The sequence below is a fragment of the Scyliorhinus canicula genome, chromosome 15 (genome assembly GCF_902713615.1).
Source record: "Scyliorhinus canicula chromosome 15, sScyCan1.1, whole genome shotgun sequence".
NCBI lineage: Eukaryota > Metazoa > Chordata > Chondrichthyes > Carcharhiniformes > Scyliorhinidae > Scyliorhinus > Scyliorhinus canicula.
In genome coordinates this window covers 62,982,316-62,996,017 of record NC_052160.1, presented here as the reverse complement: position 1 = coordinate 62,996,017, position 13,702 = coordinate 62,982,316, and the positions used below count along the sequence as shown (strand labels likewise).

The 13,702-nt window shown below is 48.4% G+C and overlaps 1 protein-coding gene across 1 annotated transcript in view; it reads right to left on the bottom strand.

Moving 5' to 3' along the window:
• LOC119978154 overlaps positions 1 to 13,702 on the bottom strand; it is a 512,568-nt gene that overhangs the window by 82,805 nt on the left and 416,061 nt on the right. Inside the window, exons 138-142 of the mRNA XM_038819593.1 lie at positions 12,720 to 12,847; positions 12,365 to 12,498; positions 7,877 to 7,971; positions 4,855 to 5,014; positions 498 to 517 (exon numbers count right to left, since the gene is read on the bottom strand). Coding sequence (XP_038675521.1) covers positions 498 to 517; positions 4,855 to 5,014; positions 7,877 to 7,971; positions 12,365 to 12,498; positions 12,720 to 12,847 — 537 coding nt within the window. The remainder of the gene's footprint in view (positions 1 to 497; positions 518 to 4,854; positions 5,015 to 7,876; positions 7,972 to 12,364; positions 12,499 to 12,719; positions 12,848 to 13,702) is intronic.

Genomic DNA, 13,702 nt, shown 5'->3' with positions numbered 1-13,702 from the left:
GTTGAGAAGAAGTGCAGATCACAAAACTGATTCTTCGTGTTAAGTAACTTAACTGCAGTTTATGCCTTTCTCCATTAAGATTCTACATCAAGAGTTTAATGTTGCTGAATGAACCATGGGGGTTGCGGAGAATCGCCGCAACCGCGCCACGACGCCCTGATGCCGGCGCGCGATTCTCCGAGGTGCAGAAAATCAACGCCATTTGCGCCGGCGCGTTTGGCATGGTGCTGTCCACGGGCCACTGATGCGGCGTCAAGGAGGCTGGAGCGGCGTGAACCGCTCCAGCATCGTGCTAGCCCCCTGTGGGGGCCAGAATCGTTCGTACCCATGCCCTGTTCGCGCCGTCGTGAAACGCGATGGCGTTCACGACGGCGCGAACACATGAGCCCAATATTGGAGAATCGCCCCCCATATCAGGAATGGCAAACATGACATATTTTTCAATAACACGGTTCTGTATCTGAAAATTAAAGTAAACATTGATAAATTTATCTTACCATCAAGTTAAGTTGGGGATCTGGTAAAAACAGAAGTAAAAATATTATTCGAGTATATTCATTTTTAGATGCTCTTATGCCCAGTTTGTATACTTTTAACATTTTGCTTTCTAACTCGTAATAATGTGTGTTGGCACACTGAACCAAACCACAATGTTATGTCAAACCCAACTGATATTTGTGGTCAAAGGGAATGATTTTTTAGATGCTGGAAAAATATTTTTGCTCAGCTTTTCATTTACCTTCCACTAAGTTCAACCTCTACCTGTATATTATCCTGAACACACATGTTACTGCCAATGACATGCTAAACCCAAGGCATTGGTTTTAAACTGGGGTCCATTTGGGCAACAAATATTTGTTAATCTGGGGCCAAGAACAGCATGTGCAGAAAGCACAGTTCCCTGAATTTTTTTAATTCTCTATTTGTTTTGTATTTGTTGACTTACTGTCATGTTATTAGTTGTTGCAGTAATAAAATTTATTTTAATTTTTAAAGGCATAACTTTCTTTTTAGAATCGAACTTATGAGGTGAGGGAATCTCCTGTAGTCATTGAGGTGATCGGGATCATAACATTGGGTATGATTTGTGGTAGCGAGCAGGATCTGCCACGAGCTTCCTGACACTCGGCCAGGCGAGGCCATCACCTCTCTAAAACGTTAATTGGCCCATTTATGAGGTCCCTTGGGCATCATGCCACAAATGACTGGCCCACCGTGATTGCGCTCGCCAGCCCCCGCCAACAAGGGAGAGAAGCCCTTAAACTGCACTTGCACAGTCAACCCCACATGCTATACCATGCCACCGATTCAGGGATGCCAACCTGGCCAGACATTTGGACGTGGTTGAAATCAGATGGGATGCTCTGTTCCCCCGAGGGTCTTGGAGGGTCAGCCACAAAGCAGCCAGTGCCGCCTGGGAGGAAGTGGCAGTGGCCGTCAGCTCACGGAGTGTCACCAGGAGGACTGGCACCCAGTGCCACAAAAAAGTCAACAGCCTCCACCAGGCTGCATGGGTGGGTTGGCACCAGCCCCCCACAACACGCCCCCAACCCCCCGCCCCCCAAGCACTGTTCTGTGCCCCGGTCCACTCATGTCCAGCAGTGCTGCCCACCCCCAAACTCCCCAACCCCCCATACTCCCCAACCCACCCCCATAGTTCCCTTACCCCCCACCAATAATTTCCACCTCCCATACCCCCCATATCCCCATACTCACCGTTCCCTCCCACTGAAACCCACCACCGCCCTCCCTGCAATGAATGACTCATGCGGCCAGTGCTGCGTTCTCGGTGTCCCCGCAGGAGAAGTTGGCCCACAACAGATGGAAGAGGGCCCAGATTGACAGTGGGGTGCTGCGCATCAGAGTCCTCATCTCCTATGGGGAATGGGCCATGGAGGTTCTGGGGGGTGGCCGAGGACAGATCTGTTACATTATAGAGGTTGGCGGACAGCACAAACGTGGGGCTCCACTGGACCCCACCTGGATGACCTTTCACACTTGAGTTGTTAATGTCATGCAAAAAGACCCATTCCTACCCACTGACCACATTTCCTCATCCAGACATTTTGGGTGCCGGCCCATCTGAGGTGCCTCCCGTCCCTCCTCAGTTCTCATTAGAACACCTTGAAGGGGAACTCGGAGGATACCACTATATTCGCGACACATCTGTCATCAGCACCCTTCTCCAGCGACACTCCTGCAGATCCACAATGATTGGAGGAATCCCTAAGACTAAGGCACAGGAGATGGTGCTGGCAATGCATGGCACCGAGGCCAACACTGCTAGGGTGATGACCGCAGTGGAGAGCCTGTTGCATGACGTTGGCAGCATGAATGGAGGTGTCCAAAGTGTGGCTCAGTCGGTGACGGCCATGGCTATGTGCTTCGACAGCATGCTTCAGTCACTGGGTATTCTAGTCCCAGGTGGACCTTGATGGGGTGCTGTGGTCCATGTCCCAGTCTCAGGTAGGCATTAACAAGGCATTCCAGAGCACGTCCCGATTGCTGGGGGAGGTGTCAGGTGGCCATAGTCAAGGCGCTGCGAAACATGTCCCAGTCTCAGGTGGGCCCAGACAAGACGCTGTGGAGGTGTCCCAGTCGCAGGTGGGCATTGCCAGAGTGCCCCAGAGCATGTCTCAGTCACTGAGGGGCATCGGCGAGGGTGTCGACACCACACTGCAAACATTGAGAGCTGCCATAGCTGGCAGAGCCAGATGGCATAGGGGCCAAGGCTTGATCCAGCTGCCCCTCTGTCCTGAGGTGAACCCCAGGGCTCTATGGGCACCGGCCAGGAGGTGGGGGCGTAGGGTGCCAACCCAGAGCCACTCTAAGGCATCGTGATGGCAGCCACCAGTTCCTCCAAGATCCACTTCCCTGACAATGGCGCGTCTAGGAGTCAGCATCCGGAACAGGGTGGCACGACGAGGCATGTGCCCCCAGCAAGTGGGCAGGGTCTCTTTGGCCCCAGGATCCCCAGAGGATGCCCACCAGGGGCATCAAAGATATGGGACGCGGTAGGCAGCAGGCTGCCTCTACCTCTGATGTCGCCTGTCCAACGGCTGGTCTTGTGCGTCCTCCCTGGGCTTGTCCTTGTCCTGATCCGGTGCCTTCTCATCCTCCTCCTCCTCGCAGGTTTCCACATTATTTACTCCTCCACCTGAGTATCAGCCCGCTGCTGTGCCAAGTTGTGGCGGGCACAGCAGACCATCACAAAGCGGGTGGCCCTCTGGGGATGTACTTCAGGGAACCACCAGAGCGGTTCAGGCATCGGAACCACATTTTGAGGAGTCCGATGCACTGCTCAATGATATCCCGCGTGGCCACATGGGCCTCGTTGTTATCAGATTTCCGTATCAGTCACTGGTCTTCATACTGGCGTCAATATCCAGGTCCTCAGCGGTAATCCTTATCCCCCAAGAGCTAACCGGCTATCCTGGGGTGGTCCTCGAAGAGGTCGGGAATGTCTGACTGCCCCAGGACCTGTCATGCACACTCCCTGGAAAGGGTGCACACACGTGCATGATCTTCATGTGGTGGTCGCACACGAGCTGGACGTTCAGGGAGCGGAACCCCTTTGTGCCATCCACTACCCCTTGGACCTGGGAATCCGGTGATGGCAGAGAATCCTGCTGCCGGGCATCTTGTTGGGCTTGCTCCATGTCAAAATTTATACAGTTTGCTGCCCGGACAAACAGGGCATCTGTCACCTCACATATGAACTTGTGGGCTGTAGCTTGTGAGATGCCTCACAAGTCCCCGCTTGAACCCTGGAAAGATTTTGAGGCATTGAACCTCAGGACTGCGGTGATCTTGACGTTCACCATGAGAGGTATCCTCCTCCACCATGTGTTGATAAGTCTCCAAGGACATGGCACAAGTGCCACACTGTCTCCTTGTTGAGGTGGAGCCTCCTGCGGCACACGCTGTCCGTCATCTGTTTAAAAGACCAGTGACGCCATTACACCATGGAGTCCCTCCCTGGCAACCAGGTCCTCAGGGTATGGGGCGGGGTCCTGCACATGGGCCTCTGCCTCGAGTCACTGTCAGTGCTGTTGCCGCTGCCTTTTCTGGCATCTGGCCGCCTGGCCAGTCAGCAAGACCACAAAGGCAGTTTCCACAGGGTCCAAGATATCATGCATCCCGTGTAATATGCGTAAGAAATTGGAGAGGGTGTGAAACTGGCAACCAGTGGAGTCTTCCAACCTGGGACTCTCCATTCCCAGTTAGCAATAGCCTTCAGCCACGTGGCCAGAGACCTCTGCAGCCAGTGAGAGTTATGGGTGGTCGGTGGGCAAAGGGGCTGGTGTTGCGCCTGGAATAAGAACACACGATCCAGGGGTGGATTGGCAGATCCGTGGCCGCTGAGACACCCATCCCACTCACAGGCCATGGGCGGCAGCTAGATATGGCATCGCTCCCATTAATTTTATGCGGATTGGTGTGATTATTGGATGAGCCACACTACGGTGGGTTCCCGATTTCGCCAATAGGAGCAGGCCAGTTAGATCGCAAACTCATGGGCTTGGTCGTCATTTTCGGCCTCTCCCATGATCTAACGGCTTTGTCGCACTCTCACTTAAGTGCAACGCAGCCATTAAATGGTGCCAGTGTTTTAATAATTGTCAAGGGTTTGCCGTATGCCAAATGTTTGAAAGCCAGTGCCCTGTGTGGTTAATTTTACTAGAATTAGTGATGCATATACACAAGAATAGAATCAAAATGTGAAGCAATGTTACATTGGAGAAATTATACCGAAAGAGTTTACGGACATCAATATGTATTGTATTATGCTTTAAGGAGGATTGTACAACAATATTTTTCCATATTATTCCTGTTTTTAATCAGGGCACATACCTGAAGAAGGATCTGGTATTCCTCCTGACAGCCCAACACTCCTCACTTCAGATTCAAAATGTGAGCGCACCCAAGACAACACCACTGTTTCATTGGCTCCAGTTTGAAGAGCTGGGAGGTTAATTCCAAGCAAGTCTTGCAATTGCGTGGCAGAAATTTTCTGACAATAGAAACAATATTGGAAGAATGAGCATAAAGCACTTTCCTGCACATTCCTTTTCAGAGATCGACCCATTATTTATCTTAGATCTGTGAAAGAAGAAATCGACAGCATAAACTAAATCTGAATGAACTAAGTTGTCTTAGGGCTCGATTCAGCGGCCTCGTCCTGCCCAACTTGATGTCTGGACGTGTGTTCCTGTTGAATTTCACGAGGGACCTCTTGCGAGATTAGCGATGCTCAAAACGTCCCATGAGGAGTGGCGATCAGAATCTCACTCTGACTGGGTGAAATCCAGGTGCGCATATTTAAATGGGTCATAAGGCTCATTTAACTATGCGTTCGCCCGATTCACCTGGGACCCGGGATTCAGCGGCCTGGGGGGGTATACCAGGCTATTGTAGACCCCGAGTGTTCAGGACAGGGCAGGGTGCCATTCCCTCTGGCACCTGAACACCTTAACACTGCCAGGGTTCCTGGTGCCACTGCCCACTGGCAGGGGCACTGCCAGGGGTCAGGCTGGCAGTGCCCAGGTGCCAGGCTCGGGGGGTGCATTGCCCATTCAAAGTGGGGTGAGGGGGGTGCTTGAGGACCCCGGAAAGGCATGGTGGGTGAATTGGAGGGGTCCAGAGGCCGCGATGGACTTAATTCAAATCTGCTGAATCACACCCTTAGAATTGAATCAAATATTTGTATTCCAACAGCTTCAAGTGTCACAGAATAAAGTGAATCTAAAATCTGAAAGCACAATAGTCAATAGGTTTTGGTCATATTATGAATTTATGACAGGTGGAGTACTAAATGTGTTGAATCTAACTAACAGGTAAATTGCATTTTAAGTTTTGTTCCTCCTATCCATAACTAACAGATGGCAGGTCCAGTGGATGCTGTAAACCAGAAATAAAAACAAACAAATCCTGGAAATACTCAACAGGCAGCATGGGCGTGGAGAAAAACAGAGTTAATGGCCAGAATCTTGTTGTGAGCTTGGAAGCAGCAAGGACATTTCCTTAGGCAAGATGGTTGCGTACCAAATTTCTACCCTTTCCTGCCTCCACCAGAATTAAGTTCTTGGCAGGAATTTGGTCAACCTTCACATCCAGCCGCCATTGGAAGCCAATTAATTACCACCACCAATGTTAACCCAGCTGCAGATGGGCCTGTCACCACACAGCTTGCACAACAGGCAAAACTATGTGGCCAGCTTATCACCTCAAGGTGAGTGGGTGGGTGGGTGGGTGGGTGGGGGGGGGGGGGGGGGAGGGGGGTTGCCACCTGCATTACCTAACTTTGTGGCCTACTTCACTCTGTCATCCAGGACCTTTGCTGTCTTTAGTTCCGACAACAGCCATGGCCTCACCTGTAGCGATGCTGGATACCTGCACTGCCCCCCCTCCCATACAAGGGTCTTGATTCCAGGGAAGGTCCTGTCATTAGCCTCACGACTGCTGATTGCCATGTGCTTCGGTGGGCTATCTCAAAAAAGAGGCAGCATGGTCTCTCCCCGGGTCTCCAGCCAGCAGGTTGAGACCCCCAATGCCTCAACAAGATTCTGTCCGTTGTTTCAAGTCATTGACCTTTCATCTGAGAAAGGTTAGCTCGACCCAATCCATGTTTTTCTCTACAGGTGCTGCCTGAATTATAGGAGTTATTTTATTACTCTTACGTTATTTTATACAGCTAAAATGCATACTTAAAATTCAATGTTAAATACCACTACATTTGCCCCATCTTTCTGTTTCTTTCATTTTTGTCTTCCCCCTGTTTGTGATAATTAAGCTTTGTTTTATTTTTTTCTATATATTTTATTCAAACTTAGCCATCTTCAAACTCATTTCCCATGTCTTCTGACTGTACTGCCCAATATGGAGCTGGAAGACAGTCAAAATGTGAATGAAGATACTTCCATAATTGCATTATACGGACAACTATGATGTGATCAGACCCGTCTCTGTAGTGCCAAACCTGGAATTTCTTCTGCCCAAGCAGTACTCACTAGCAACCTCAGCGTCTGACTGTACCCAGACAAGTATATTCCATTTATAAAATAGCACGGCTTAGAGATTATACAGTAATGATCCTCAAAATCACAAATAAATTTGAAGTGAGAAAAATACTCATTAATAGAAATATTAGTTCATACAGAAAATCATTTATTAATAAAAGCTTGTTAGAATAATAACTTGACATTAATATACTATGGGAACATTGGTTACACCAATCTAACGCCACTGCCCCATATTCCATAGATTAGATATCCAAAGTATCTGAACAATGCAGAATGAGGTCATTCGGCCCATTGAGCCAGCACCGTCCCTCCGAAAGAGCACCCAACTAGGCCCAATCCCCAGTCTATCCCCATAACCCCACCTAACCTGCACATCTTTGGATTGTGGGAGGAAACCGGAGCATCTGGAGGTAACCAATTTGTGTCAAGTCTGCTGCCAATTGCCACATAATGATGTCAAAAGTGATTGTCCTTAAAACAGCTCAGCATTTAGCAGTGTGCGAAAACAGGACCTGATCTTACACTTCCCTTTACAACTGAACACTTTTCTTAATGTGAATTCCCAGGAATACATTGCTGCTCTCCATGGGCAAATAAGTATCAAACAGGTTGAACACAAAAACACAAGAAATAGGAACAGGAATGTAGCCTGCCGTGTCTGCTCCATCATTAAATACCATCATGACTGATCTTGGGCTTCAGCTCCATTTTTTTTGCCTGCTCCCCATATCCCTTAATTCCCCGTGAGGCCAAAAATCTGTCTATCCCAGCCTTCACCGTATTCAACAAAAGACAAAAAACAGGAACCACATCTATCGTGGTCAAATCATAATATTATTACAATATATGCATACCGTTATTTCTTCAGGGTTCAGCTTTATAAAGGTTGCAAAGTCCATGTTGACCTTATTGTTTGCAAGAACATCAAGATCACCTGCTTTGGCACCATCTTAAGAAACCAGACAAACTTATTTATTACATAACAGTAACAATCTTCAGATAATAATTTACACCCATTTAGAATTCTGTGTTATAAATAATTTACTGAAGATTAAATTTTGTGTAATTTTCTGCCAGTATTTATCTACACACATTATTTGTGTGCTATTCTACATTCTCCCTCCTTTCAGTTCTGATGAAGGGCGGCATTCTCCCCTACCCAGCGTGACGGAGAGTCCCGGAGTAGGGGAGTGGCGCCAACAACTCAGGGGTCGCGCCTCCCCAAAGGTGGGGAATTCTCCCCACCTTTGGGGGCCAGCCCCGCGCTGGTGCGGTTGCCACCAGAAGACCGGCGCCTCCGGCAGCGGGGCCGGCCGAAAGGCTTTCGCCGGTCCGCGTATGCGCCGGCAGTGACGTCAGCGGCAGCTGGCCGCTGACGTCACTGCCGGCGCATGCGCGATGTGGGGTTCTCTTCCGCTTCCGCCATGGCGGAGGCCATGGCGGACGCGGAAGAAACTAGTGCAGCCAGGGCACTGGCCCAGACTCTGAGGGGGGGCCCCGATCGCTGGCCAGGCCACCGTGGGGGCACCCCCCGGGGTCCTGGGGGGGCGGGGGGCGATTGAACCCCGGGGGAGTGCCCGGAAGGAGAAAGAGTGCAGCCAGGGCACTGGCCCGCAGTCTGAGCAGGGGGCCCCGATCGCGGGCCAGGCCACCGTGGGGGCACCCCCTGGGGTCCAATCGCCCCCCCGCCCCCCAGGACCCCGGGGGCCTGCTCGCGCCGCTGAGCCCGCCGTTCCAGAGGTGGTTTAAACCTCGGCGGCGGGAGAGGCCTCCCAGCGGCGGGACTTCGGCCCATCCGGGCCGGAGAATCGCCGCAGGGGCCTCTCCGATCGGAGTGGCGAGATTCCTGCCCCCGCCACTTCCCGGGTGGCGGAGAATCTCTGCCACGTCGGGGGCGGGATTTTAGGTGCCCCCAGGCGATTCTCCGACCCTGCTGGGGGTCGGAGAATTTCGCCCCAAGATTCTATGGACTCAAAGGGCACGATTTTCCACTCCCCAGGCCGGGTGGGAGAATCGCAGGAGGGCCGCTCTGGCACCCCCCCGCAATTTTCCCACCCCCCCCAAAATGGCGCGTCGTGGTTTGCGACACGCCGCTCGGAGAAACGCTGGTCGCCGTGAACGATTCTCCGGCCCGGATGGGCCGAGCGGCCTGACGTTCCCGACCTGTTCACGCCAGCAGCAACCACACCTGGTCACTGCCAGCGTGAACATCGCGCGGAAGGTAAGTTTGGGACTTGTGGGGGGCGGAGAGGGGATCGAGCACCACGGCCATGCTCGGGAGGGGACTGGCCCGCGATCGGTGCCCACCGATCGTCGGGCCGGCGTCTCTAAGAGACGCACTCTTTCCCCTCCGCTGCCCCGCAAGATCAAGCCGCCACATCTTGCGGGTCAGCGGAGGGGAAGACGGCAACCGCGCATGTGCGGGTTGGAGCCGGCCAACCTGCGCATGCGCGGCTGACGTTACTTAGGCGCCGCCGGCCGCGTCATTATTGGCGTGCCGCCTTGACGCCAGCGTCAAGGCCCGGTGGCCGAGTACCCTGCAACGCCGCTCCTAGCCCCCCGGGGGGAGAATAGGGGGCGAGGAGCGGCCTCCGATGCCGTCCTGAAACACTCCGGGTTTCACGCCGGCATCGGCCGTTGCGGAGAATCGCGCCCAAAATGTTAACTCTGTTCCTCTTCAGATAGAGGCTGGCAGACTGGCTAAGTTTTTCCAGCGTCTTCTGTTCTTGTTTAATATTTATAGTACTCTATTTAAAAAAATAAAGTTAACAATGAATTCACACAAGTTGGCGGAATTGAAACTGGTGGAATAGATAAAATAGGAGATTTAAAATGGAAATAATGAGGTCAATTTTTAGAAAACATCCAATTTTCATTTCCATAAAACCAACAGCATGAAAATCGGATGAAATCTAACAGATGGCTGATGCCAATTTTATGCCTGAGGATCAAATTGAAAATCTATTCCGATATCTCGCAAAGTGCATGATGCTGCTTATTAATTTTGCATATCAATTTGGGGTCCTATTTGCCTTAATGTCAAGACAGGAACACAATGCTCATTGGACAAATATAACAAAATAGACCTTTGTGTTTTGGGGAGATAGTTGGTGTCAATCAGTAAGTTGATGTGTGCAACCAAGAGTTTTCTCAGAGGTTCTGCCACACAGCAAGCTGGCATAGGTCACTCTTACCTGTCTGTTTCACAGGAGAAACTTAACTCACCTTGCTGGGCTAGACCGGAGCGCAAGAGCAATCAAATTGGAGCAACTTCCAATTTTAATGTCACTGCTTTGGTGTAGATTAGTTTCTGTCGGAGTCAAACAGGGGTGCCCTATATAAATGCTAAGCAAGATCCAATGATGTCAAAAGGACTCAAATGGGATAAATTAAAGGCTTAAGCAGAAAAGCTATGATAGCTTTACTGCCAGGCTGAACCAGGTCCATTGACAGAAGAGGCACCTCAAATAATTATTTCATAGATTCATAGAATTTACAGCGCAGAAGGAGGCCATTCGGCCCATTGATCTGCACAGGCTCTTTGAAAGAGCACCCTACCCAAGCCCACGACTCCACCCCATCCCCACAACCCAGCAACCCCACCCAACACCCAAGGGCAATTTTGGACACTAAGGGCAATTTAGCATGGCCAATCCACCTAAACTGCACATCTTTGGACGGTGGGAGGAAACCGGAGCACCCGGAGGAATCTCATGCGCACACGGGGAGAACGTGCAGACTCGGCACAGACAGTGACCCAAGCCAGGAATCAAACCTGGGACCCTGGAGCTGTGAAGCAATTGTGCTAACCACTATGCTACCGTGCTGCCCACATTTTCCTTTGTGGAATCAGGAGGAAGTGCAACATTGGAATCTGGGAATAAAATCTGGGTGCAACATTGGAATATGGACTCCAATATTCTGAACTGCCCCCCCTCAACCCTTCCACACGGGCGACTCTCCTGAAAGTTCCTCGGCACCACTTTCTGGGATGGAAGTGGACCAGCAACATTTAAATGAGGCCTGGTGGTTAAAATTATCATGACCTCCTGTTGCATCAACCAGGCAGGAGGTCAACTTCCTGGAGTGGTGTCCTCTGTGAAGCTGGCTCCAAGTTTAAATTAGGCCTGTTTACTATGCTGGGTTTAGAAGATATACTCTAGGTTGAATGAAATCAGACACAGGCTCTGGCTGCTCTTCCACCCTATGTGTGGAATTTTACGGTACCACATAGTCACAACATTTAGTAAGATGGCAGCAGGGACCATAAAACACAGCAAGCCGTTGAAATGTCCATTGACTTTGGAGGGACACGAAAATTGTGCCTAAGTCTTCACAAAAAAAACACAAGATATTTTAGCCCATGGCAGTTTTTGTAATTTTACAAAAACTGCCATGGGCTAAAATATCTTGTGTTTTTTTTGTGAAGACTTAGGCACAATTTTCGTGTCCCTCCAAAGTCAATGGACATTTTAAACACATTTTAAACACATTTTAAAAACATGTGTTTTTAAACACATCTTCATTACATGGCAATTTGCCTTCATGTGTTTATGTGATTCTGTGATTTCTATTTCAACTTAGTGGCTACCCCATTTATGTTAAATCTCATTTACATTACTTTAACACAGTCATTATTTATTTTTAAATTAAGGTGCATTCATTGAACCAGCTCCTTCAACTTTTGAAGTATAATTAATTCTTATTAAGTAGGCAAATGCAGCAACCAATTTGTGGAGAAAGCTCCCACAAGCAGTACTGTGACATTTGCAAAATGATTTACATTGGTGATATTGGTTGAGGAATAAATGTTGGCCAAGGTATCTGAAGAACTCCTCCACTCTTCGAATTTGCCATGGTACCTTTTACATCTTGATGAAATGAAATGAAATGAAAATAACTTATTCTCACATGTAGGCTTCAAATGAAGTTACTGTGAAAAGCCCCTAGTCGCCACACATTCCGGCGCCTGTTCAGGGAGGCTGGTACGGGAATTGAATCCGCACTGCTGGCCTGCTTTGGTCTGCTTTAAAAGCCAGCTATTTAGCCCTGTGCGTTGTTGGAGTTGTTGTCTTTAAGAGAAATGGTAAGCCAATGCATGCTGGTTTAGCACAGGTTGCCCATGCATTGGCTTACCATTTCTCTTAAAGACAACAACTCCAACAACGCAGCACCAACTCAGTACTGCAATGAAAGGTCAGCCTCACAGCCAAGAAGAAATTAACTACCACCTCCATTATGCTTTAAATTTAATTTGTTCACCAGCCAAAATCATTATTTGATTTTAACCCAAATAAAGACATTTTTCAAATATGGTTAATATCAAGAATGAAGTATCTTACCAAGGTATGGCTTTATTAGATTGAAGTAGGCAATTGTGTTATTTTGCTGAGATATTAATTCAGACAATGCTTGGGTGTATAGCCAGTTCTTCTTTGACTGGGTGCATATGGAAATATCCAGAACTCCAGCATTCCTGTGGGAGAATGACAGCAATCGTAATTTTGAAATTCATGAAAGAATTAATATATCTTAATTGGTATTGCTGCCAACATTGTCGTCCTGCCATCAACTGTCACAAATACACAATTGACCTTTTTGTTATTGATATCAGTAACTCTCTTAAATCACATTCAGTTGTGAACGGGACATATAATAGCTTTGAGAAACACGAAAGGAGAAAAATAAAATACTTACGTCAAGTTTGAAATAGTCATCAGCTGGCTTTCATCCAGAGTGCACAAGTTTGGTCCACCAATTGCTTTCACAGAAACTGCATCAAGAGTTCCACCCAATTGTAGATATCTTGTAATAATGCTTTTAACCTGAATAACAGTTCATAAATCGTTCAACAAAAGATATCAAATAAGTCCCTTGTCGTTGTTCGTTTATCTTCCTTATTTATGTTATTTAGAATATGCAACCCAACACAATACTTCTTACTCCCTCCACACAACTGGACATAAAACTTTCCAGCCTTTTGTTTCCAGTTTATTTTCACTGCCTTTTTTCCACCCAGGTGACTATTACCTACTGCCCTATTTCTAATTTTGGTCAATGTGGAGTTACAGCTGATCACGAAGAGCTATCTGGGAGCTGTCTATGGCAATTCACTGTTAACTCCAATCCCCATCTCAAACCTGTTGTTATTAGAGTTAGAAAACCTTCAATTCTAATTGTTGGTTCACCTTCCCAACAATCCGCAGCTGGGATCTTGCCAATGTCTTGTATTCTAGTAGACAGTAAATCAAGTATCAATCACCATCACATGACCCATACCATTATGTTTCAAATGTTGGAACCTAAGTATTCACAATACTCTCACCTGTTAAGAAAATGGAGTAAGATTTGACAGCTATTAAGTTATAATTTGGTTTAATGGGACCTGAAATTATTGCTCATAAGGCAAAAAGATATCAGTCTTGAACTGTGATATTTTACTACTACTTGGATCAAAAGCATTGATAGCCCTTGGAGTTGAAGCCTTCAATAAACTCACTAAATGGCAATTCCATTGCAGCTACATGGCATGCATTTGACGCCTTCATTTTATTTGCTAAACTATTGACAGTTTGTCTTGGACATTTTTATGCACTAACTCCAATCTTTGCTTTGTTAGGAATGTCTCAAAGACGAGTTGTCGCATTGGTGGTTTTTCCCTTCTGCTTAATGACAATGCA